General features: G+C 42.8%; 1 protein-coding gene across 1 annotated transcript in view; it reads left to right on the forward strand.

The window, feature by feature from the left end:
- Window positions 1-27,338, forward strand: part of plxnc1 (plexin C1) — a 229,139-nt gene that overhangs the window by 77,087 nt on the left and 124,714 nt on the right. Inside the window, exons 5-13 of the mRNA XM_059987740.1 lie at window positions 1,061-1,181; window positions 4,372-4,534; window positions 6,912-7,017; window positions 7,364-7,448; window positions 8,739-8,819; window positions 14,811-14,900; window positions 16,890-16,977; window positions 23,188-23,249; window positions 24,774-24,913. Of these exons, the coding sequence (XP_059843723.1) occupies window positions 1,061-1,181; window positions 4,372-4,534; window positions 6,912-7,017; window positions 7,364-7,448; window positions 8,739-8,819; window positions 14,811-14,900; window positions 16,890-16,977; window positions 23,188-23,249; window positions 24,774-24,913 (936 nt within the window). The remainder of the gene's footprint in view (window positions 1-1,060; window positions 1,182-4,371; window positions 4,535-6,911; window positions 7,018-7,363; window positions 7,449-8,738; window positions 8,820-14,810; window positions 14,901-16,889; window positions 16,978-23,187; window positions 23,250-24,773; window positions 24,914-27,338) is intronic.

Genomic DNA, 27,338 nt, shown 5'->3' on the forward strand with positions numbered 1-27,338 from the left:
GCAGATAAATCTGTTTTCACTTACTGTCATACTTCCTGTGTCACACTGTTGGCTGAGACACATGTAGATGTGTTTGCTGCTAAGGCCCAGGGGCCAATATTCAATGACCCTCGCGTCAGGATTTGGATGGTGCTTGTTCTTGTGAGCCAGATGGATTTCCTGGCCAATGTTCCTGTTATCCATTTTGAAATTACTTGCATTGCTGGAGAAACCAGTTCCAAGGTTGGCATCTTGTAAAGCCTTTTGGTGAAGTCACTTGCACTCAGTGGCCACTTTATTAGGTACACCTGTACAACTGCTTGTTAGTGCAAATATCTAATCAGCCAATCATTTGGCAGTAATTCAATGCATAAAGGCATGCAGATATATTCAAGAGCTTCATTCATGATTCAGACCAAATAACAGAATGGGGAAGAAATGTGATCTAATTGACTTTGACTGTGGAATGATTATTGTAGCCTGACAGTGTGGTTTGAGTGTCTCAGAAACTCCTGGAATTTTCATACACAGCAGTTCCTGAAGTTTACAGAGAATGGTGTGAAAAACAAAAATCATCTAGTGAGTGGCAATTCTGTGGGTGAAAACACCTCGTGAATGAGAGAAGTCAGAGGAGAATCGCCAGACTGGTTCAAGCTGAGAAGGTGGTGACAATAACTTACAATAATGGTGTAACTCACTATAGTGGTGTGCAGAAGAGCATCTCTGAATGCACACCACCTCAGATCTTGAAGTGGATGGGCCACAGTAGCAGAAAACCATGAATAAACAATTGCCATTTTATTAGGTAGAAGAGGTAACTAATAATATGACTATTGACTGTATTACTGCCATAGTCAAATAATAACCATGAAAGAGTAAAGCTTTTTGCAATGTGCAAATGTTAAATTATTACTATGTACTGTAATGTTATATCATCAGGTGTGTAAGATAATGACCATCTTATATATTAAAAGTCTGGACTTGAATGCTAACATAATGAAGGGCTGGACTTTAAAGCTGAAATGATCATATAATACCACTCAACACAATTTGTAACAAGTGCCCTTTTTCTAATATGTAGGTGCTCCTTTAGGAGTGAATGTCAAGAAGCAAATTGGATCAACATTGCAAAACAAGCCGACAGCTGCCCAAAAGTTACCCTTAAACCTGTGGCAATAGATCGTACTTTGAGGGAAGAGCTGGTAATATAAGATTAGCACAAATTTTAGAAATTGCCTCATGGATTGTTTCAGTATGTTAATTTTGTGCATGCAGGTCCACTCCAGGTTACAAACATTAATTAATAGACGATATGTGAGTGAGTGTTTGGGAGTCTGCTAGGATGGACTTGCTGTGGGGCTGCAGGATGAGAACGGGACATTTCCATGTGTCTCCCTCACCCCGTCCAGGCCTGGCCAAGCTGAGCAGAACAGGAGGTGCTGTAGACTCACACATTCACTTACTCCAGTTGGTACATGCTCCTCCTGCGCCTGATTTGCCCTCACACACAGATGTTACTACGATTCTCTTCCACACATCATTTATATTGTTTTCATATTCGTGATCTGTATGAGTTAGGAATGGTCTTAAAGAACAGGGCCTCATTGTAACCTGGGGAAGAGCTGTAATTGTGACAGACATACAACAGAATAACACAGTACAGGCCTTTCAACACTTGATATTGTGCAAAATTTGTAACCTACTCTAAGATCAATTTACAGTCCAGGTGAGAACATTGGTGATGTGTATACCAAGGAACTTGAAACTAGGCAACGTGGAATTTCCGCCACATGCAAAATGTCATGTTTATAATGTAATAGGAATTCAGGGCGAAACATTTTTTGTCCAAAGATTAGAATGTGAATCACTCATTAAATACAGATTAAATTAATTAAACAACAGATTACTTCAAGGAGAATGCCACTAAAGGTGTTGTGGAAATGTACTTTACTTGTGGTAACAAAATGGAACCTATATTGTACCAGAGTGCCTTGCTAATAGTGTCTGTGCAACGTTATGGTGATGGACCTTGAATATATGACAAACTGCAGAAAGAAAAGTGGATGCATTACTGGAGGATGCCAAGTAGAGTTGATTAAGCAGATGAACAGAATGTTATTGAACTGAATCTAACACTTGGAAATAGAAGAGTGATTATGCAGTCCGTTTTTTTTCAAAGCTATGACTGGCTCATGTGTGGTAATGGTCTTCCCTTGTAACAAGTAAATTAAACGTGCTTCTGATTGATACACTCTTGAGTTATTTGTTATAAGACATAGGCAAAAGGTGCTTAACCGTGTGAAGCAGTAAGGAACAGAAGGAAACGCCAACAGTGACATGAAGAGAAAATGGAGGAGGCCCATGTGGGCCATCTGGTCATGGTACCATTTAAACTCTGTCACCCACCATTTCCTTCATTCCCTTCGGTTTCCCGATTTATAAAAAAAACATCTGTACTGTTTTACTTCAGGATATTTCCATACAATTACACAGCCAAACACCTGAGTGATCACATTGTCAAGCTCACTGATGATATGACAGTGGTGGGACTCATCACCAACAATAATGAGGTAGTCTACAGAGAGGAGGTGGAACAGTCCAAGCAAATTGGCTCTTCCTCAATATCAGCAAAACAAAGGAGGTGGTTATTGATCTCAGGAGAACTTGCACCACTTACACTCCTCCTGGAAGTGCACATCTTGCACAACCTCTCATGGTCCAAGAACCCATCCTACACAAGCAAGAAAGCTTACTAATGCCTTTACTTTCTGAGGAGAACTGGACTATGCATATCAATATTCATGACCTTCTAGAGTATCCTACTATGCTAGTAGGTTAACAATCTTCTAAAGATGTGTGGTGGAGAGTTACTATTGACTGATTGCATCAGAGCCTGGTATGGAAACACAAATACCCTTGAACAAAAGATCCTACAAAAAGTAGTGGATGCATGGAGCATTGTTGTAGGTAAGCAGCATTCGTCATCAGGGACTCTCACCACCCAGGCCATGCTCTCTTCTCGCTCTTGCCATCAGGAAGAAAGTACAGGAGCCTCAGGACTCACACTACCAGGTTCAGGAACAGTTATTACCCCTCAACTAACAGGCTCTTGAACCAGTAGGGATAAATTCGTTCAATTTCACTTGCCCAATCACTGAGTTATTCCAATAGTGTATGGACTCACTTTCAGTGATTCTTCATTTTATGTTCTCAATACCTATTGCTTATTCATTTATTATTATTATTTCACTTTTGTATTAGCAGAGTTTCTTTTCATTTACACATTGTTTGTCTTTCATTGATTCTGTTATGGTTCTTGGAGTTACTGAATGTGCCCACGGGAAATGGGTCTCAGAGTTACATATGGTGACATGTATGTACTTTGATAATAAACTTGCTTTGAACTCTGAACATTGCGTCACTGCCTGATACGAAAACTGCACTTGCTGGAGAGGGAGGCTTTGCAATGGGTGGTCAAAACTGCCCAACGCATCACCAGCACCAGTCTACTCACCAACAAGGAATGACATGTTTCCGGAAAAAGACTAATAGTATCAAGACCACCTACCTTGCTCATGGACTGTTTGTTCCACTCCTATCAGGGAGGAGGCTACACAGTATCCACGTCAGGACCACCAGACTTGAAAACAATTACTTTCCACAAGCAGTAAAGCTGATCAACACCTCCACCCACTAACTCACCTCACCACACCCCACCAGCACCACGACCTTATCATTTGCTCTCAGATTCTCCTTATGTACAGCCATTTCTGTGCCTGGTGTCACTTTCTGGACATACAGTCAATCTGTCTTATGTATTTACAGTATATTTATGGTGCTTTTTTGTAAATTATCGTGTTCTTCAACTTAGTGTATTTATTTGTATTCTGCATCGTATCCTGAGTAGCACTGACTTCATCCACCTTTACACTTGTATCCTGGAAATGGCGTTAAACAACCTTGGATCTTGTATTTAAATCTTAGAGTAATAGGTTCTTGATTGGTAAGGTGGTTAAGGATTGCAGGGAGAATGGGATTAAGAGATTTTAAAAAACAGCTATGATGGAATGGGGGAGCAGATCTGATGAGCCTGATGGCCTAACTCTTCCCCTATACCTTATGATCTCAAGGTCTACCTTCCCCGTAATGAAACACTCCACGTTCTAATCAATGTTTGGACAAAAAAGATTTCTCCTGAATTTCACGATACATTTATCAGTGTCCCAAGCTGAAAACACTACAATTTGGATTTTTTTCCACAATATTTATGATTACTTATTGTATTGTTTGTAACAACTGATTCATTCACTCCACACCAGTGAATGAATCAGTATAAAGCTCATTCATTGGTATATTCTGTGACTTTAATTTCATAATAAATATCTCTTTTAGCAATTTACAGTAACATTAAATGGAAGCCTTGGCAATGTAAGCAGAGAAAATGCAGTGTGTAAGATGAACCTGGGGAACAAGGTCGTTTGTCGTGAAAGTTACAACACATATTGCCTCTGCAAACTGTCTCATGAAACCTACAGTCAACTCTACAATCAAGCAGGTATACTACAGTCAGATGAAGAATGACTGAGTCTTGTCTGACTGAGCTGACAATCAGTTACTGTACAGTATATTCTTTGCAAATCAGTGTGTATGCATTCGATGCTCTGAATTCCTTTTATTTGGAAAACCCTTGACAGCCTTAACTTTTTCAAAGAACACATTTACATTGTTTATTTTTTACAACAGGGTAACAAGCCTTTACATCAAACCAACCGGTGCCACCCAATTACACCCATGTGGCCAATTAACCTAGAAACCCGCACCCCTTTGGAATGTAAGAGGAAGTGGAGTGCCCAGAGGGGGAAAGTACAAACCCTTTGCAGACAGCAGCAGGAATTGAACACAGGTCACTGGTCCTCTAATAGTGTTACACGGCGGTGTGTTGGTAACTCTCATAAATCCACTCAGGATTTAGCTTAAGTAAATCCCGATATAAGACAGTTCGCTTTGTTCCCATTATCATATAACCATATTGTAGCGGTGTGCTACACGCAACGCTAAAATAACGACACGGGAGTTGGTAAACTGCAGTCAAAGATAACTTTATTCAAACTCAACAGCCTTGCTTTAAAGCCTCCCTCAACCCACCCCCACGTGGGCGCGGATGCTCCAAAAGACACGTACTCACAAACCCCCGTAGGCTATCTCCCTTAGCCGGAACGCTGGCTAATTGTGAGCCAGTTCGGGTGTGCCAGGAAATGGGTCGCCACAATATAACAATTACAGCACGGAAACAGGCCATCTCGGCCCTTCTAGTCTGTGCTGAACTCTTACTCTCACCTAATCCCACTGACCCACACTCAGCCCATAACCCTCCACTCCTTTCCTGACCATATACCTATCCAATTTTGCTTTAAATGACAATACCGAACCTGCCTCTACCACTTCTACTGGAAGCTCATTCCACATAGCTACCACTCTCTGAGTAAAGAAATTCCCCCTCATGTTACCCTTGAACTTTTGCCCCCTAAGTCTCAACTCATGTCCTCTTGTTTGAATCTCCCCTACTCTCAATGGAAAAAGCCTATCCATGTCAACTCTATCTATCCCCCTCATAATTTTAAATACCTCTATTAAGTCCCCCCTCAACCTTCTATGCTCCAAAGAATAAAACCTAACTTGTTCAATCTTTCCCTGTAAATTAGGTGCTGAAACCCAGGTAACATTCTAGTAAATATTCTCTGTACTCTCTCTATTTTGTTGACATCTTTCCTATAATTTGGTGACCAGAACTCTACACACTAGTTTTGTATTTGATCAGTTGATACCATGTTTACTCATCAGATGTTTAGTTAATGAAAGCAAGAAGTCATCAAGTTAACTTCAATCATTTGTGTAACTGAAATGTGGAATTTAAGCTTCGAAGCCCTGACTGTAAACAATGTATCATTACACTGACACCAGGAAGGTTTGTTTTCTCTGCTTTTCTTCAGACTGCATCTTCAAGATTGAAGATCAATATTCAAGATTGTCTGTTGTTACTCTTCAGTCCACAAGTGTAAGGGAGAATGAACTGATTGTTACTGCAGATCCAATGCAGCTTGAAAAAATACAATAACCATAAAGAACACAGTAAAGAAACAAAATGTAGAGATGGTGGGTTGTGTTAATGGATGTAAATGTTGATCAACCTGACAGCTTGGCAGAAGTACCTGTTTTTGAGTCTTGTGATTCCGGTGTGGATGCTGCATAGCCTCTTCCCTGATGGGAACTGGCTAGCCACTGGAACTGCCAGGAATCCAGTAGAAAGAAGCTGCCTGTCCTGGGCAGGTGGGCAACTAATTAACCCAGAGTAAGCCATGTAGTAACCCATGATATCACTACCACCTTGCTATGCTTCCAGTTTATCTCTCGGGTTTGGGGAGCTCAATTACCACTGAATACATCACAACAATATAGGCAGTAAGAACGGGGCCAGGAGGGGACCAGCTCTCTCTCTGAACCAAGGCAGAGAGCATTTATTTGTTCTCCACTTCAGCTCCAGTATTCACTCCCATTTTCGCTACAAATGGTTCTGGTCACCTGCCTGTTTATTCTCCTTTGTGCAAAATTGCAGAACTCTGATATACAGAGGGTTCCAGGTGGGCTGAGTGCTTGCCTCCTGCTCCAAATATCCATTTGTCAGTAAACCCCACTTCTCCAGAGGTGGGGTGGGGGCTGTTCCCTTCACATCCCATCACTCCCACCAGACTCAGGCAGGGAACTGCAATTGAAGCTCAGAGTTAAACAGGCAGTCGTTCCCAAGGCAGTGCTCTTTCCTGGGGATTCCTGCCCATTCCTGCCCATTCCACAGCATGTAAATTCTGAGTTAAATCAGACCTTAAAATTCCACAGGGAAAAGATTTTAACACATTTTTCTTGTTTGTTTCCTGCAGACCCAGTCATCATTAATGCGTCTGTTAATTTCAAATCTATGAATTTCACCACCAGCATCAAGCTGCATAATTGTTTTAAGGTCGCCACATCCCAGGGAAACAATCCGTAAGTTTGTCAGCAAATTTGCATGAATTAGAGTATTTGCATTAATCTAGATAAAACACTCATCAGGATCCTCATTCATTTCCATATTGTTATTGAATTATACAGGAATGTCAGTACTTTCCCAAATCATGGTGGAATGAGAATTGTAGTCTTTGAATAAGCATTCTCTCCATTTCCCCTTCTGCCTTCTATTCCCCATTCTGGTGCCCCGCTTACCCTTTTCTCTTCTCCTCCCCTGCGTATCATCTCCCTCTTTACCCCTTTCCGTGGATGCTGCCTGACCTGCTGAGCTTCTCCAGCATAATGTGTGATAACAAAAGGTTCCTTTTCTCCCTTTGTTCACTAGATGTACTGAATGTGTTAATTCTGGCTGTCATTGGTGTGCATTGGAACATAGGTGCTCTCCATTTTGTAAACAACGTACAAATCAGGTAACAGTCATCAACATTATTAGATCATAAGATATAGGAGCAGAATTAGTTAATTTGGCCCACTGGGTCTGCCCAGCCACTTGATTATGGATTGTCTCTTTCAACCCCATTCTCCTGACTTCTCCCATTAACCTTTGGCATCCTTACTAATCAAGAGACTATCGAACTCTGCTTTATATATAGCCAATGACTTCCCCTCCGAGAGATATGTGGCAATGAATTCCACAGATTCACCACTCTCTAGCTAAAGAACTTCCTCCTCATCTGTTCTAAAGGCATGTCCTTGTGTTCTGACACTGTGCTCTCTGGTTCTAGACTCCCCCAGCAAAGGACACAACCTCTACACACCTTCAAGATCTAGGTCTTTGAATATTCAATAGGTTTCAATGAGATCACCCCCTCATTCTTCTAAACTCCAGCAAGTACAGGTCCAGGGCCATTAAGCATTCCACATACATTAACCCTTTCATTCCCAAAATCATTCTCATGAACCTCATCTGGACCCTCTCCAATGTCATCACATCCTTTCTTGGTTGAGAAGCCCAAAACTCCTCATAATACCCCAAATGCAGTCTGACTTATGCCTTATAAAGCCTCAGCATTACATATTTTCTTTTATATTCCAGTCCCCTGGAAATGAATGCTGACATTGCAGTTGTTTTCCTTACCACCAGCAAGTGAATGCTTATATAATCTTGTCCCAAGTACCTTTACAGATCCATTTTCTGAATTTTCACCCCACTTAGAAAATAACCTACACCATTATTCCCTCAACAAAAATACATGACCATACACTTCCATCTGCCGCTTCTTTTACACATTCTGCTAATCAGTCCAAGCCCTGCCTCTTCACCTATCTTTGTATTATCCACAAACCTGGCCACCAAGCCATCAATTCTGTTAATCAGATCATTGATATATAATGTGAAAAGAAGCAGTCCCAACATCGACACCTGCAGAACATCATTAGGCATTGGCAGCCAACCAGCCCCCTTTATTCCCATGCTTTGCCTCTTGCCAGTTGGGCAATCTCCTGACCATGCTAGTATCTTTCTGTAATACCATGGGATCTTATCTTGTTAAACGGCACCTTGTCAAAGCCTGAAAATCCAAATACACAACATCCACTGACTCTCCTTTGTCTATCCTGCTGGTTATTCCCTCAAAGATTTCCAATAGATTTGACAGGCAAGATTTCCCATCGAGGAAACCATGCTGACTTTGGTCTTTTATGAATATTAATATTAACAGAGAACAGAAATAAAATTAATAATGTTACCTCTTTTTTAGGCCTGTCCTCGTATTACTCATGCAGAACAATCTTCAAACACCAGTATTTTGATTTTCCTGCAAGATGCTGAAATACTCAAAGTAAGGCTTGAATTTCATTTTTGATTCTGTGAGAGAGTAAATGTCATTAGTGTCACAGACTGCATAAAGCTAGTGGTTGAAAGTTAGATTGTGACTGAGCCACATTTAATTAGGAAGAGCTGTGAGATGCCTATGGGTTGGAAGAAGATGTCAAGGTACCAACTGGGGCTCATTGGAGACATGGTCAAAACTAAGTCAGCAGATTCAAATACCATATTGGAGCCTTCTTGACATAATCCGGGTTGGCATTCCAGTGCAAGAAAGGTGTTGGTATTCATATATACTGCTCTACAGTCTTTGGGATATGGTCCAGCTGTGGGTCAATGGTACTAGGCAGAATAATAGATTTTCATGGACTAAATGGGCAGAAAAGCCTATTCTGTGCTGTAGTGCTCTATAACTCAGTGTGATGCTAAATGTTGGATCCATCTTTCTTAAGTGGGTATAAAGGTTCCCAGGTCACTATCCTGATGAAGGCTAGGGGAGTACTCCTGGTATTTACCTCCTAGTTAATGCTTATTGAAGTAGATTATCTGCTCACCTAACTTGGCATTGTTTGTGGAAGTTTGCTGTGTGCAAATTTTGGTGACTCCCCCATTACAACAATGATTTCACTCAATGCCTGGTGTCTCTGAAGCTGTGAAAGGTACTGTGTAAATGTAACTCAGAGATGAGGTGTGCATTTGTGAAGGCCAAATATAGCAGGGGAATGTGTACCTGTAGGGTAGTGAGAAGTGTAGAGGCACTGAGAGATCTTCATAGGTAGCAGGGTAGGTAACGAGTGTATGGATGATTGGAAAGTTGGTGACATCGGAGGATGCAGCATCATCAGGGCAAGATAAGGGTAGAACCAGGTGGTAGTTAGCAGTAAACACAAGGGATTTTGCAGATGCTGGACATCCAATGGAAAACACACAAAATGCTGCAGGAAACCAGTAGGTCAAGCAGCATCTATCGAGAGGAATAAACATTCAATGTTTTGGGCTGGGAATCTTCATTAAGATATTATTGTCCTGATGATGATTCTCGGCCCAAAACATAGTCTATTTATTCCCCTATATAGATGCTGCCTGAACTGTGATAGTTAGCAGTGATGGAGGAAGGAAAGAGGAGAATGACAATGAGCAGTCTAGCCAGAGTCCAGAAAACGTACCAGAGTGTGGGTCACTAACACAAAGCAACTTGCCACATTTTCAACAGATAACATGGGGTAAGTGGAAAATTTATTTCATTCCCAATAACTACATGAACAGTAATTACTTTTAACTGTGTAGAGATTTTATTTGAATGATCACTCCATGTTGGAACTGTCCCTTCAAATTCCTTTCCAAAGCTCACACCATCCTGACACAGACCTGCATTGTGTTTCAATGCTGAGCTAAAATCCTGAAATTCATTGCTTGCTGTGGTGGTGCCCCTCCTACACTTCAGTTAATTAATTCACAGAACAGGCATAATTGGCAAGGTTAACATTGATTTTCTCATTGTAATGTTTATTTGGTGTCAAAAGGTAACAGATTTTCAATCCTCAGTGACATTTTACGAACCAGAATGGGACTTAATGACGTTCTGAAGGCTTTATGGTCACCATTACGGGTGTCGGCGATATGCTTCAGTTTTTACTTGATGTATGGTGTTCATCAGTGACCCAGAAGCCTGGTACTCTATAGCACAGCGCTAGAGAAATCAATGTTCCTGCTGTCAGGTTGCAGGCTACCCAGGTGGAATAATTATAAATACCATTGCTTGATACTTCCTTTCCTATATGGGCTGTACTTCAAAACAAGTGCAATCAACAAAAAGCCAGAGAAACTCAGTGGGTCAGGCAACATTTATGTAGGAAATGGGCTGTCCTATGTTGTGGTTTGAGACTCTTTATCTGGACTGAAAACAAATGCCTGCTGCTCACAGCTGTTGTGATTATTTAACAATCCATTTCCTGTTTCAGTGGTTCCTCTACCTTTTGAGCACGACAGAATTCAAGTTAGAAGCTGTCTGCTTTCTAAATTTGCTGATTGCTCAGTATTCTATCAGAAATACTTCCCTTAATACTCTGTAAAAGAGCTACCCACCAGTCCTGATGAAGGGTATCAGCTCAAAATGTCAACTGTTTTATTCCCTCCACAGATGCTGCCTGACCTGCTGAGTTCCTCCAGCATTTTGTGTGATGCTCTGGATTTCCAGCATCTGCAGAATCTCTTGTGTTCATGGCAAGAGGACCATCGTGCGGTCAACACACAGAAAATGCTGGAGGAACTCAGAAGGTCAGGCAGCATTTGTGGACAGAAATAAACAGATGATGTTTCAGACTGGGACCCTTCATTCGGACTGGAAATGAAGAGGGGATATGCCAGAGTGAGAAGTTGGGAGGAGAGGTTATAGTACAAACTGGCAGGTGAAGGGGGAATGTGGATGGGTGGATGAAGTAAGAAGTTGGGAGGCGATAGGTGGAAAAGCACTGAAGAAGAAGGAATCTGATAGGAGAGGAGAATGGGCCATGGGAGAAAGGGAAGGAGGAGGGGAACCAGAGGAAGGTGGTGAGCATGTGAGGAGAAGAGAAGGGGTAAGAGGGGAGCCAGAATGAGAAATGGAAAAAGAGAGAAAGGTGAGGGGAGAAATTACTGGAAGTTGGAGCAAGTGATGTTCATGCCTTCAGTTTAGAGGATACCCAGATGGAATATGAAGCATTGTTCATTCAGCCTGAGAACATAGAATAGTACAGCACAGGAAAGACCTTTTTAACCATAATGTTGTGTCAAACCATCTAAAAAGTAAATCAAAACTCCCCAAAAGACTAATCTTTTGTACCTACACAATGTCCATATGCTCCATCTTCCTCACATCCATGTGCCTGTCTAAACATCTCTTAAAAGCCTCTAATATATTTACCACACCAAACAACACATTCCAGGCATCTGCCTCTCTCTGAGTAAAATATTTACCCCTCACATCCCTTTTGAACCTACCCCCCCCCCCCACCTTCAATGCATGTCCTCTGGTATTAGACATTTCTTCCCGAGGGAAAAGATACTCCTTGCTACTCTATCTATGCCTCTTATAATCTGAAAAACTTCTATCAGACCTCCCTCAGCTCTGCTCTTCCAAAGAAAACAAACCAAATTTGGCTAGCTTCACATGCCCTCTAAACCAGGCAGTTTTCTGGTAAATCTCTTCTGCACCCTCTCCAAAGCCTCGACATCTTTCTTATAATGGGACAGCAGAACTGTATGCAATACTCCAGATGTGGTCTAACTGGAGTTTTATAAAATTGTAACATAACCTCTTGACTTTTGAACTCAATGCTTCAATTAATAAAAACAATCATTCCTTAAGCCTGCTTAACCACTTTATTGATCCGAGTAGTCACTTTCAAGGATCTATGAACTTGGACCCCAGGATCTCTGCTCAGCAACAATGTTAAGGGTCTTGCCGTTAACAGTGCACTGTCTTCTTGCATATGCCCTACCATGGTGCAATACCTCGCATTTATCTGGGTTAAACTCCATCTGCCATTTCTCTGCTCATATCTGCAACTGGTCAGTAACACACTGTACCTTTTACCAGTCTTCCACACTATTCATGACTCTTGGTAATATCCGCAAATTAACTAACCCACCTATTTACATTTTCATCCAGATCATTTATATACTTTATGAACAGCAGAGGTCCCAGCACAGGTCCCAGTGGAACTCCATTAATTGCAGACCTCCAGTTCAAATAAGTGCCTTCAACTACTACCCTCCATCTCCTATGCACAAGCCAATTCTGAATCCAAACAGCCAATTCCCCACAGATCCCATGCATCCTAATCTTCTGGATTAGCCTCCCATGAGGGACTTCGTCAAACATCTTACTAAATTTCATGTAGACACCATCCACTGTCCTACCTCCATCAATCTCTCTCGTCACCTTGTCAAGAAACCCAATTAAGTTGGTAAGACATGGCCTGCCATGTACAAACCCATGATGGCGCTCCATAATTAGGTCATAGGTTGCCAAATGGATTTCCAGCATCGGCAGAATATTTTGCGGTCACCTTGAGGGTAAAACCTCATATGATTCTGCATTTAAAGAGGAGTGATGGGTTAGTGAATATTTACAGTAGGGGCCTTCCAAAGGTAAAATTCCATACGTAATAGAATGAGAGTAACATTTCAGGGCTCTGAGAAAAGAATTGGGTTACAGAATAGAACTCATTAGATTGCTCTTTGGAAGCAGCTGGCATAACATGGGCTTCTCCTGTTCTGATTCTGTCGTAAATCTGGGTTTATAAGAGGCACAAGGCTGCAAACTGTTGGCCTGATTTTGGCATAATGAGAGTCTGAAGATAATCTAAATTCTAGTATAATCCAGGAGCCAGATTCTGAGGAAGACAGACTGGGAATGAGCAAATGATCACAGCGCCTGAAACATTCAAGGTATCTGGAATCCTCAGATGATGTAGGATATTGAAACACTGGTCAGGAAAAAAGATGGAGGCTTGTGTCAGGTATAGACAGCTGTGCACAAGTGAATTACTTCAGGAGCACAACTGATGTTGGAGTACACTTAAGATGGACTTGGGGAGAGCAATAAAAGGACATGAGATAACTTTGGCAGATAATAAAGGCTAATCTGACACGATTTTACATGTATAGTAGGAGTTAGAGGGTAACTTGGGCCAAATGTGGTGGTCTATGTGAGGAGCCAGCTGTTATGTGAATATTCCTCATCTGTCTTTACCGTGGAGGTGGTCATGTAAGCTCAGGAGTTAAAGGAAATAAATAGCCATGTATTGGAACATACTCACAATACAGCAGAGGAGATGCTGGCAACATTGAGGCATGTTAAGATGGATGAATCCATGAGGCCTGAGGACATTGTGGGAAGGTAGGGAAGAAATTGCAGAGCCTCTGTCAGAGATATTTGATTCATCTTTAGCAATGGCTGAGGTACGGAAAGACCGAGGAAGGCCAACGTTGTGCCATTACTTAAGAAGAGTACAGAGGCAAACCAGAGAACCACAGGCCAGACAGCTGAAGTTAGAAGGTTTGAAAGATGTTGGAGGGATTCTGACGGACAGGATGTAATAGCATTTGAAAATGCAAGGATTATCAAGGCAGAATCAACAGAAAGGATATCATTAGGTTGGAAAAGGTGCAAAAAGATTCCTAAAGATGTTACTAGCACTGGAGAACTGTGGTTATTAGGCGAGGCCGGGTAATCTGGGACTCTTCACAGAAGGATAGGTGGCTGAGGACTAACCTAGTAGAGATATATAAAATTATGGGCAGCTGTAAAAGAGGTGGATTGTTGCAATCAGTTATTCAAGACAGGAGTGTCTAAGCTAGAAGGTGTAGGTTTTAGGTGAGAGGGAAACTTCTAGAAGGCATCTGAGGGCCAACATTTTGACATAGAAGGTGGTATGTAATTGGAATGAGCTCCCACAGGAAGCTGTAGATATGGTACAGTCACAATATTTAAATGACATTTGGACAGGAATATGGATATAAAATATTTATAGGATATGGACTAAAGGCAGCAAATGGGACTAACTCAGATAGACACCATGGGTGGCAACGACAGGTTGAGCCTAAAAGCTATAGGACTCCATGACAGATGTGGGCAGCTCTGAAAATTCAGATCCCACCAAAGTCTGTGCAATGAGTGTTTTATTATAGTCAGGACTGGACCAAATGTGCTAAACAAACTAGAGTGAAACATTCGGAAATGTATCATTAATGAAATATTTTCAAAGAAGCTTCATTCGGAATGGACAATGAACGTGTGAACTCTACCTGACCGTTCTTTTCTTTTTCTGCACTGTGTGTGTGTGTGTGTGTGTGTGTGTGTGTGTGTGTGTGTGTGTGTGTGTGTGTGTGTGTATGCATGTTTCTTATTGTAATTTGTACATTTCATTATATTGTTTTGCTGCAGCAAAACAATGCATTTCACAACATAAGCCAGTGATACTAAACCTGATTCTGATTCTGATATTACAATGCTTTACAGAATTCTACCCTGAAGTGTATATTTAATGGGAGAGTTAAGTACCCAGCCACGTGGGTTAATGATAGTGCCATTCAATGCCCCAGGCCTCAAGTAAGTAGAAGTTCTTACAATTAATTAAATTTCTGATTAATTTCATGTAACTTTATCTTTCTGGGTTACACTGTCAGAAACAACAGACTGGTTAAGTGGACACAACAGCAGCAGATGCAATTGAATGTGTGGTAGTGAAAGAATGCATTTTGGGGATGCAATCAGGATAAATATAGAAATACTGCACTATATGCATCAAAACCGAGATGACGAAATGTAATTTCACAACTCTCTGTAGCAGAAACTAGGCAAGAGGCAGATCATGGAACAGGAGAGTAAAGGAACTTGTGGAAGTGAGTAAAGTTCAAATTGGGCCACAGACTGGGCACTGTTTGAGTGTGAACATGATAGAGAGGCTGGGGGGTGATTGACAAGTGTATTGTCTGGGCTGAAAATGTTGTTCACAAAAATTGTCAAAGCTGGATCATTTTTCCTTTAGCACAAATGAGAATGAGGGGAGATTTGACTTAGGTTTATAAAAATATGAGAGACAGGTCTAGACAGAACAAAGGTTAAGTATCTATATCCTTCAGCAAAAAGGTCAATTAACTGAGCTAGTGAGTTTAAGTTATTTGAGAGAAGAATTAATGAACTTGAGAAAAATCAAGAATAGTAAAAGGCTGGAACACTGAGTGACTTCCATCATATTTACAAAATAGTTGATGACCACTGAAAAGCAGTGGCAAGAATACCATGGACCGAGAGACGGTGAGTATGATTGGCTTATGAAGACTTTCTCCCCAGGCATGGGCACGAGGATTTGAATGACCTTCCTCTATACTGTAAATTTCCATAATTCTTTGAGAAATAATGGAATATAGTGATCACAATAGAATGTTTAAGATTGAGATTGGGGATTATCTGGCAGTGATAAAAAATGGTGTCTTAGATTGGAACAAGGAAATGCTGAGGAAGTTAAATAATTAGATACGTTAAAGTACAAGAATATTTTTAAAATAAACAGATAGAAAGAGAGCTGGAGACGGGGAGAAATAAATCCTTATAAGGATAACCAAAAAGGTCAAAGAATAGATTTTCATAAAAGTCAAAACAAGCAAGCGACTGTATAGGTACCATGGTTTAATTAAGAACTGAAGAAAAGACTGAATTTAAGGAATGACACACTGTCACCAGTACAAAATTTCTCCTGCCACATAATTTTTCACATCCTTCCTGCTTTTCATGAAATATATTTCAAGACATATAATCGCAAAGTTTTTCAAACAGGTCCCTTGGCTTGATGAGTCTAAACTGTCAAGATGTCTAATCCTAATTCATTCTTCCCAGATTCCCTTCAACAAGCCCCCCCCCCTCATATTTTCCTACTAGGGAAAATTTCCAGGAGCCAATTAACCCAACCATCTTTAGGATGTGAGAGAAATCTGAAAGAAGCCTATGTGGTCCAAGGGAGAATATGCAGACTCCACACAGACAGCACCAGCGGGTAAGGTCGAACTAGGCCACCTGAGGTATAGCATCTGAACCAATAGCTGTACCACAGTACCAGCCAATGTTGCTAATAATGCCTCCAAGAAGTACTCCATTTGGTCTCCCTAATGGCGATCTTGACAAAATCAGGAGCACATTCGAAGAAATGTATAAATTTATCTCTAGGTCATTATGACTCACAATACATGAAGGAAGGCAACAACATATTCACAGAATATTACACTGATTATCTGTTCATTATACCAGTGTTCATCACATTTAGCCGCTGGCCTATTTGTTGTTGACCCTCTGATCTACGTCCTGTCCTATAGAGTGTTTATCCACATTCTACGAGCAATTGTAATGTTTACAGCATTAATAAATCTTCTTTCTAAAGTCTGAGGGACCTGTTTTTGCACGGGTCAGTAATTCTGTTGGAATACAAGATTTTGCTGTTTTAAAAATAAATGTACAAATTCACAAATGCTACACGTCATTAATGCAGCCTCCTGAGTCTTAAATGAAAACTAGACTCAACTAACCCTATGTTTTCAATTGCAGTTTGTGGAGGAAAGGAGGGTTATTCCTGTGAACCTTGTCCATGTGGCAAATTCCAATAATATTATTGATAATCCAAACAATATTACAGGTAATTAAATGTTCATTGTTTATACAGTACTCTTTAAATACCAATAACAATAATATGGCAAATGTTTCAAATCTTCCTGTGAATTTAACCTTCTGCTGCTTTCTATAAAGAACATCTAATCTATTATATTCATATTGGATTATCAGAATCAGATTTAACATCACTGGCATATGTAGTGAAATTTGTTAACTTTATGGCAGCAACAATGAAATACATGATAAATAAATATAGAGGAAAAAACTGAATTACTGTATATATATGTTTGTTAAATAGTTAAAATAAGTAATGCAAAAAAATGGAAATAAAAAGTAGTGAGTTAGTGTTCATGGGTTCAATGGGTTTAACAAAACAGAAGAGATGGTTGTTAACTTCAGGAGGGCACGGAGCGACCACTCCCCACTGAACATCGACGGTTCCTTGGTAGAGATCATTAAGAGCACCAAATTTCTTGGTGTTCACCTGGCGGAGAATCTCACCTGGTCCCTCAACACCAGCTCCATAGCAAAGAAAGCCCAGCAGCGTCTCTATTTTCTGCGAAGGCTGAAAAAAGTCCATCTTCCACCCCCCAACCTCATCACATTCTACAGGGGTTGTACCAAGAGCATCCTGTGCAGCTGCATCACTGCCTGGTTCGGAAATTGCATCATCTTGGATCGCAAGATCCTGCAGCAGATAGTGAGGTCAGATGAGAAGATCATCAGGGTCTCTCTTCCTGCCATCATGGACATTTACACTACACGCTGCATCCGCAAAGTAAATAACATTATGAAGGACCCCATGTACCCCTCACACAATCTCTTCTCCCTCCTGTCGTCTGGGGTAAGTCTTTGAAGCATTCGGGTTCTCACGACCAGACTATGTAGCAGTTTCTCCCTCTAAGCTATCAGACTCCTCAATACCCGAAGCCTGGACTGACACCTTGCCCTATTGTCCTTTCTATTATTTATTGTAATGCCTGCATTGTTTTTGTGCACTTTACACAGTCCTGTGTAGGTCTGTAGTCTAGTGTAGCTTTCTCTGTGTTTTTTTTTACGTAGTTCAGTCTAGTTTTTGTACTGTGTCATGTGACACCATGGTCCTGTCTCATGGTCCAGCAGTTATGGTCGAAATGACAATAAAAGTGACTGGACTTGACTTGGAATGTCCATTTAGAAATCAGATGGCAGAGGGGAAGAAGCTGTTCCTCAATCACTGAGTGTGTGCCTTCAGTCTCTGTACCTCCTTCCAATGGTAACAATGAGCAGAGAGCATGTCATTGGTGGCAGGAATCCTTAATGATGTGTTGGATACTACAGAGGCTAATACCCATGATGGAGCTGACTAATTTTACAAGATTTTGCAACAGTAGCCACCCCCCACCTCCATCCCATACCAGACGGTGATGCAGCCGGTCAGAGCTGGAACATTCCATATGGATTTTAGATTTGTAGAATGGCTGGCTCCCATGGAAGAATCATGGTTTCATGAGCAGATGTCAGATTTGTATCCATGTTCCTCAATGTGAACAGGTCAAGATTAGGGTTTTACATAAGGTTCTGAGGAGTGAAACTACTATTAGGCAACAGTGCAAGAATGGCAATACTAAATCAATGGTACACCCATCCAATCAACATTCCCATGATTGCTGTCTGCTACTGTGCTCTGGGGCTAGATGGAAGATGAGGGTCAATGTTATGTTGACATTATGGGGATCATGGACAATGAACTGGGGCACGAGGGAGACTATTAACATAATTTGAGATAAGATAGAGACTGGAGGTATTGACAGTCAGCTAAAGAAAGGTGGGTGATGAGACCTGAATACCATTTTCCACAAATTCTGAAAAACAAGTTCATTCCCCACTAAAGTCAACATTTATATCAAAAATATTATTTTTATTATTCATAATAAAAATAATATTTACAATAATAAACCATGACACACAATGCCTTTGCATTCCTACATTTGTAGTCAGTGTGTGAAATAGTGTTCACCTAACGCAACTAGAAGATGCAGGCAGGAAGTACAGGCACCTGAGGACTCACTCCTCAAGGTTCAAAATTAGTGAGGTGTCAAAGGTTACAGTGAGAAAGCAGGAGAATGGGGTTGAGAGGGATAACAAATCAGTCATGATGAAATGGTGGAGCAGACTCAATGGGACAGGTGGCCTAATACTGCTACTTTATCTTGCATAATTATAATGCAACAGCTGCTTCTTCCCCAGTGCCACCAGGTTCTTGAACAACCTGAAAAACCTTAATATTACCTCAGACTTTAGAGTTTTTTTTCCGTCTCTGTCTTGTTCAATTTGTTGTTTATTATGCTCATGTTCAAGTAATGGATAATTTATATTAGGTTTATGTTAACATAGAAACATAAAAAACCTACAGCACAATACAGGCCCTTTGGCCCACAATGCTGTGCTAAACATGTACTTACTTTAGAAATTACCTAAGGTTACCCATAGCCCTCTATTTTTCTAAGCTCCATGTACCTATCCAAAAAAAGACCCTATCGTATCCACCTCCACCACCAACACCAGCAGCCCATACACTCACCGCTCTCTGAGTTATAAATTTACTTCTGACATCTCCTCTTTACCTACTTCCAAGCACCTTAAAACTGTGCCCTCTCATGATAGCCATTTCAGCCCTGGGAAAAAGCTCTGACTATCCACACGATCAATGCATCTCATCATCTTATACACCTCTATCAGGTCACCTCTCATCCTCCATTGCTCCAAGGAGAAAAGGCCAAGTTCACTCAACCTATTCTCATAAGGCATGCTCTCCAATCCAGGCAACATCCTTGTAAATCTCTTCTGCACACTTTCTATAGCTTCCACATCCTTCCTGTAGTGAGGCAACCAGAACTGAGCACAGTACTCCAAGTGGGGTCTGACCAGGGTCCTATATAGCTGCAACATTATCTCTCAGCTCTTAAACTCAATCTCACAATTGATGAAGGGCAATACACTGTACGCTTTCTTAACCACAGAATCAACCTGCGCTGCTGCTTTGAGGGTCCAATGGACTCGGACCTCAAGATCCCTCTGATCCTCCACACTGCCGAGAGTCTTACCATTAATACTACATTTTGCTATCATATTTGACCTACCTAAGTGAACCACCTCACATTTATCTGGCTTGAACTCCATCTGCCACTTCTCAACCCTGTTTTGCATCCTATTGCTATCCTACTGTAACTTCCAACAGCCCTCCACACTATCCACAACATGCTCAATCATTGTGTAATCAGTAAATTTACTAACCCATCCCTCCCACTTCCTCATCCAGGTCATTTATAAAAATTACGAAGAGAAGGGGTCCCAGAACAGATCCCTGAGGCACAACACTGGTCACTGACCTCCATGCAGAATATGATCCGCCCTACAACCACTCTTTGCCTTCAGTGGACAAGCCAATTCTCGATCCACAAAGCAAGGTCCCCTTGGATCCCATGCCTCCTTACTTTCTCAATAAGCCTTGCATGGGGTACCTCATCAAATGCCTTGCTGAAGTCAATATACACTATATCGATGGCTCTACCTTCATCAACGTGTTTGTGATATCCTCAAAAAATTCAGTTGGGCTTGTAAGGCATGACCTGCCTTTACAAAGCCATGCTGACCATTCCTAGTCATATTATGCCTCTCCAAATGTTCATAAATCCTGCCTCTCAGGATCTTTTCCATTAACTTACCAACCACTGAAATAAGACTCACTGGTCTATAATTTCCTGGGCTATCTCTACTTCCTTTCTTGAATAAGGGAACAACATCTGCAACCCTCCAATCCTTTGGAACCTCCCTCGTCCCCATAGATGATGCAAAGATCATTGCCAGAGGTGCAGCAATCTCCTCCCTTGCTTCTCACAGTATCTTGGGGAACATCTCGTCCCGTCCCCGAGACTTATCCATCTTGATGCTTTCCAAAAGCTCCAGCACATCCTCTTTCTTAATGTCTACAAGCTCAAGCTTTTCAATTTGCTGTAAGTCATCCGGACAATCGCCAAGATCCTTTTCCGTAGAGAATACTGAAGCAAAGTATTCATTAAGTACGTCTGCTATCTCCTCCGGTTCCAGGCATACTTTTCCGCTGTCACACTTGATTGGTCCTATTGTCTCACATCTTATCCTCTTGCTCTTCACATACTTCTAGAATGCCTTGGGGTTTTCCTTAATCCTGCTCACCAAAGCCTTCTCATGGACCCTTCTGGCTCTTTTAATTTCATTCTTCAGCTCCTATAATCAGCCTTATAATCTTCTAGATCTTTATCACTACCTAGTTGTTTGAACCTTTCATAAGCTTTTCTTTTCTTCTTGACTAGATTTATTACAGCCTTTGTACACCACGGTTCCTATATCCTATCATCCTTTCCCTGTCTCATTGGAATGTACCAAAGTAGAAGTCCACACAAATATTCCCTAAACATTTGCCATATTTCTTCTGTACCTTTCCCTGAGAACACCTGTTCCCAATTTATGCTTCTAAATTCCTGCCTGGCAGCCTCATATTTCCCCTTACTCCAATTAAATCTATTCCCACTTGTCTGCTCCTATCCCTCTCCAATGCCATGGTAAAGGAGATAGACGTGATCACTATCTCCAAAATGCTCTCCCACTGAGAGGTCTGACACCTGACCAGGTTCATTTCCCAATACCAGATCAAGTACAGCCTCACCTCTTGTAGGCTTATCTACATATTGTGTCAAGAAACCTTCCTGAACACACCTAACAAAATCCACCCCATCTAAGCCCCTCACTCTAGGGACGTGCCAATCAATATTTGGGAAATTAAAATCTCCCACCACAACAACACTGCTATTATTACACCTTTCCAGAATCTGTCTCCCTATCTGCTCCTCGATGTCCCTGTTACTATTGGGTGGTCTATTAAAAAAAATACCCAGTAGAGTTATTGAAACATAGGAAAATAGAAAACCTACAGCACTAAACAGGCCCTTCAGCCCACAAAATTGTGCCGAACATGTCCCCACCTGTTACTGACCCCTTCCTGTTCTAACTTCTAACTTCCACCTACAGAGACTCCGTAGACAATCTCTCCATGACTTCCTCCTTTTCTGCAGCCGGGACACTATCTCTGATCGGCAGTACCATGCCCAACCTCTCTTCCTGCCCTCCCTATCCTTTCCAAAACATCTAAAACCTGGCACTCTAAGTAACCATTCCTGCCCCTGAGCCATCCAAATCTCTGTAATGGCCACAACATCATAGCTCCAAGTGCTGATCCCTGTTCTAAGATCATCCACTTTGTTCATGATGCTTCTTGCATTAAAATAGATACATCTCAAACCATCGGTCTGAGTGTGTCACTTCTCTATCACCCACCTATCTTCTCTCTCTCACTGTCTCCAAGCTTTCTCCATGTGTGAGCCAACTACACCTTCCTCCATCTCTTCAGTTTGGTTCCCACACCCCAGCAATTCTAGTTTAAACTCTCTCCAGTAGCCTTAGCAAACCTTCCTGCAGGATATTGATCCCCCTCTGATTCAAGTGCAACCCTTCTTTTTTGTACAGGTCATGCCTGCCCCAAAAGAGGTCCCAATGATCCAGAAATCTGAATCCCTGCCCCCTGCTCCAATCCCTCAGTCACACGTTTATCCTCCACTTCACTCTATTCCTGTACTCACTGTCGCGTGGCGCAGGCAGTAATCCTGAGTTCACTACCTTTGAGGTCCTGCTTCTCGGCTTCCTTCCTAACTAATGGCCTGTAGTCCGTTTTCAGGATCTCCTCCCTTTTCCTACCTGTGTCGTTGGTACCAATATGCACCATGACCTCTGGCTGTTCACCTTCCCACTTCAGGATTTCATGGACACAATCAGAAACAATCAAGACCCTGGCATCCGGATGCAAAATACCATCCGTGTTTCTGTCCTACGTCCACAGAAACACCTGTCTGACGCCCTGACTATAGAGTCCCCTATCACTGCTGCCTTCTTCCTTTTCCTACCCTTCTGAGCCACAGGGCCACAACATGTTTGTCCTTACTCTGTTGTGTTTAGCTGTGCTGCAGAAAGCAATTTTTCAGGGCATTTATACTGTGTGTATATGTCAATGACATCAATAAACTTGAACTTGAAACTTGTTAGATTCTGTTAGAATATAAGCATGTCTTTATAGTAAGCTTATCTTAACCCTTACTGCTGAAATTTTAACTTTCTTTAACTGTGCTTTCACATTCCTAGTGTTAATTTTTTGTTTTAACAGTCCACAGTTGTGATGTCCAGAAGCCAAATTGTGTTTTTTGTACACCGGAGAGGACTTGCACGGTAAAGAATATTGCTTTTTATTGACAGTTAATATTTGAATTGTGCAACTAAAACGTTCAACTAAATCTTGCATTTTCAAAACACAAAAATACAACTGCAGATGCTGTGGATCAAAGAATAGGTACACAACGCTGGAAGAACTCAGCAGGTCAGGCAGCATCCGTGAGAAAAGAGTAGCCAACGTTTCGGGCCGAGACCCTTCATCAGGAATGGGGGTGGGGGGAAGAGAGGGCCAAAGCCCAGTAATAGAGATAGGGGAGGGGGTAGGGCCTAGAGGCGCCAGGTGGAAAACCAATCAGAGGAAAGATAAAGGGGGGAGGGAGAGGGGATAAGCATGAAAGAACTGTAGAGATAAAGAAGCAGAAAGTTGAAAGGGGAGAGAGGCAGAAAGGGACCTAGGATAGGGGAAGAGGGAGGGGGAGGGAATTACTGGAAATTGGAGAATTCTATGTTCATACCACCAGGCTGGAGGCTACCCGGATGGTAGATGAGGTGTTGCTCCTCCAACCTGAGTCTGGCCTCATCATGGCAGTAGAGGAGGCCATGTATGGACATATCTAGATGGGAATGAGAGGCAGAGTTGAAGTGGGTGGCAACCGGGAGGTCCTGTCTGTTGTGACTGACGGAGCATAGGTGCTTGACGAAGCCGTCCCCCAATCTGCTTCGGGTCTCGCCGATGAAGAGGAGGCCGCACCTGATGCAATAGACGACTCCAGCAGACTCACAGGTGATGTGTTGCCTCACCTGGAAGGACTGTCTGGGGCCTGGAACGGTGGTAAGGGGGAAGGTGTGGAAACAGGTGTAGCATTTGCACTTGCATTTTGTTGTTCAGAGAATGACACCATGTTTACAGATGCAGTGAAATAACCACAGATTTCAGTTATCCCAAGGCAAAATACTAGATATTGGAAATGAAATAGAGATTCTTGAAAATACTTTGCAGGTCAAGCAATATTTGTGGAGACAGAAACAAGGTTAATGTTTCAACAGGACTCTTCTATGAAAGGTCAACAACCTGAAAATTTAACTCTTTCTCTTTCTCTTTCTATATAAGCCGTATGCCCGATTAAATATTTCTAGGATTTTTTGTTTTATATAAGGTTTCATTATGTGGGAGGTAAAATATTTTAACTATTTCTGAGATTTCCATAACTCCATATTTATTTTTCTTGTGATTATTGGGATAGGAAACTATTGTTCAAGAACGTAATGGCGCCACTTCTTTCCTACCATCCTTCTCCTCTTGACAAGCCTGTGGAATATTTTTATTTCTTTCCATTTTTTCTCATGCTCTCTCTTTACCCCTCTTATTTCCTTGTCCACTTACACTTTAAAATTTACATGATCAGCCCAGTTCTCGCCTATGTTAACAACTGGTCATCTGTCACATACATTTTTTTTCTGATCTGTTTTAGTCTATGTTTTTTGGTTATTCACAGAATTCTGGCTTTCATTTTTTTATGGCTCAGTCTCTTAAACTCTGGCGTCTAAGATGATAATTTAAAAAAATTCTTCTTTTGTTAGAAAACAATTGTTACATCTATAAATCCAGTCCGTGTGGGTTCATTTGGAAGGAGCATATTGAGCATTATTGGGTCAGATCTGAATGTTGGACTGAGTGCTACCCTTTATGTCCGTGGGTTGGCTGATACTATTACAAACAAGTAAGTGATATTAGTCACAAACTATAAATAACAGAGTAAATCTCTCTGAATGGCGTGAACTTGTCAAGATTTTAACAAATGTAGCATTCTTAAATAAAGTTGAGGTGATCATATATGTTTAAAAATGTTGAGAATGAATTATGATTATGCTGTTCATTAAAGTAGATTTAAAGCTTAAAAGAGAGACTTGTTTGTCCATTGTGAACCTTGCATTATTGGAAATCATCACTTTATTTCACTTTTAGTTATTATAGATCTTCCAGCATTTAAAGATAAAATGATTAGTTTTATTTGTCACGTACATCAAAATATACAATTAAATAAATCATTTACATCAAATCAAATCAGCGGGGATTGTGATGGGCAACTCGCTAGTGTCATCCACTTCTGGTGTCAAAGTAGCATGCCCACAACTCACTTACCTAACCCGAACGTCTTTGGAATGTTGGAGGAATCTGGAGCACCCGGGGGAAACCCAGGCGGTCATGAACAGAACATATGAAATCTTTAAAGACAGTTGCAGGAATCGAACCAGCTTCACTGACTACTGGTGCTGTAAAGCAATTGTGCTAACCATTAGACTGCCATGTCACCACACTTCAGCAGCTTCTGGGTCTGTCAGGGTCCGATCCGGAACCGCGTTCCGGGTTTTGATCCGGTCCGGGGTCTCCTGGCTCTGGGTCCTGCAGATGTCCCTCCCGTCACCCGTGATCTAGTTAGGACCCTCCTGGTTCAAGGAGACACACCTGTGACTCATTGAGCTGCAAGTGTTTATAAGGGGCTTTGGGACTGGGACCAGGCGGGTGGTCGTTTTGTTCTGTTTCCCCACCGGCTCCGAACTCTTCTCTGCATTCTGTTATCCTGCCCGGGCTCAGACCTATTCTTCAGCATGCTTCTCTGCCCATACCAGTACTGCCAGGTTGGTCCGCTCTCCCACCTTTCTTCCCATGTGCTGGTCCTGCTTCTCCGCTCGTTTGTTTTGTTTTTCGCGTGGTCGTGCTGTCTGCCGGCCATTTCCGAATTTCCCGTTATCATGACTGTTGTGTTGGTCAACCTGGACCTATACCCGTTCCTACCCCTTGCCTCTGTTGGGTGGTTCTGGCCAATGGGCCATGGCCCGGCGGGGGTTCTGCCTGTTCCTATCCCTTGCCTCCGTCGGGTGGATCCGGCGGGGGTTCTGCCCCCTCCTTCTCTTCCGCCCAAACCCTGGGATAGTGCCCGCACCCACCTAGGGGTCCGTGTCATGCCCGGGCCTCTGGTGTTTCCGCCTGGGAGGCACCCCTACCCGGGATACACGCCCAGGGAGGGCTCTCCGCTAGCCTATCACCACCTAGACCTGTCTGTCTGTCTGTCTGCCTGAACCCCGGGGACTTGTCTGCCTGAACCCGGGGACCTGTCTACCTGCCTGCCTGAACCCGGGGACCTGTCTACCTGCCTGCCTGAACCTGGGGACCTGTCTACCTGCCTGAACCCAGAGGACCTGCCTGAACCCGGGGACCTGCCTGCCTGCCTGAACCCAGAGGACCTGCCTGAACCCGGGGACCTGCCTGCCTGCCTGAACCCAGAGGACCTGCCTGAACCCAGGGTCCTGCCTGAACCCGGGGACCTGTCTACCTGCCTGAACCTAGGGACCTGCCTGAACCCGGGGACCTGCCTGAACCCAGAGGACCTGCCTGAACCCAGAGGACCTGCCTGAACCCGGGGACCTGCCTGAACCCGGGGACCTGTCTACCTGCCTGAACCCAGAGGACCTGTCTACCTGCCTGAACCCGGGGACCTGCCTGCCTGAACCCAGGGACCTGTCTACCTGAACCCGGGGACCTGCCTGCCTGAACCCAGGGACCTGCCTGCCTGAACCCAGGGACCTGTCTACCTGAACCCGGGGACCTGCCTACCTGAACCCGGGGACCTGCCTGCCTGAACCCGGGGACCTGCCTGCCTGAACCCAGGGACCTGCCTACCTGAACCCGGGGACCTGCCTACCTGAACCCGGGGACCTGTCTGTCTGCCTGAACCCGGGGACCTGTCTGTCTGCCTGAACCCGGGAACCTGTCTGCCTGAACCTGGGGACCTGTCTACCTGAACCCAGGGACCTGCCTACCTGAACCCGGGGACCTGCCTACCTGAACCCGGGGACCTGCCTACCTGAACCCGGGGACCTGTCTACCTGCCTGTCTGAACCCAGGGACCTGCCTGTCTGAACCCAGGGACCTGCCTACCTGAACCCGGGGACCTGTCTACCTGCCTGCCTGAACCCAGGGACCTGCCTGCCTGAACCCGGGGACCTGTCTACCTGAACCCGGGGACCTGTCTACCTACCTGCCTGAACCCGGGGACCTGTCTACCTGAACCCGGGGACCTGCCTGCCTGAACCCGGGACCTGTCTACCTGAACCCGGGGACCTGTCTGCCTGAACCCGGGGACC

The sequence above is a fragment of the Hypanus sabinus genome, chromosome 13 (genome assembly GCF_030144855.1).
Source record: "Hypanus sabinus isolate sHypSab1 chromosome 13, sHypSab1.hap1, whole genome shotgun sequence".
Taxonomy (NCBI): Eukaryota; Metazoa; Chordata; class Chondrichthyes; order Myliobatiformes; family Dasyatidae; genus Hypanus; species Hypanus sabinus.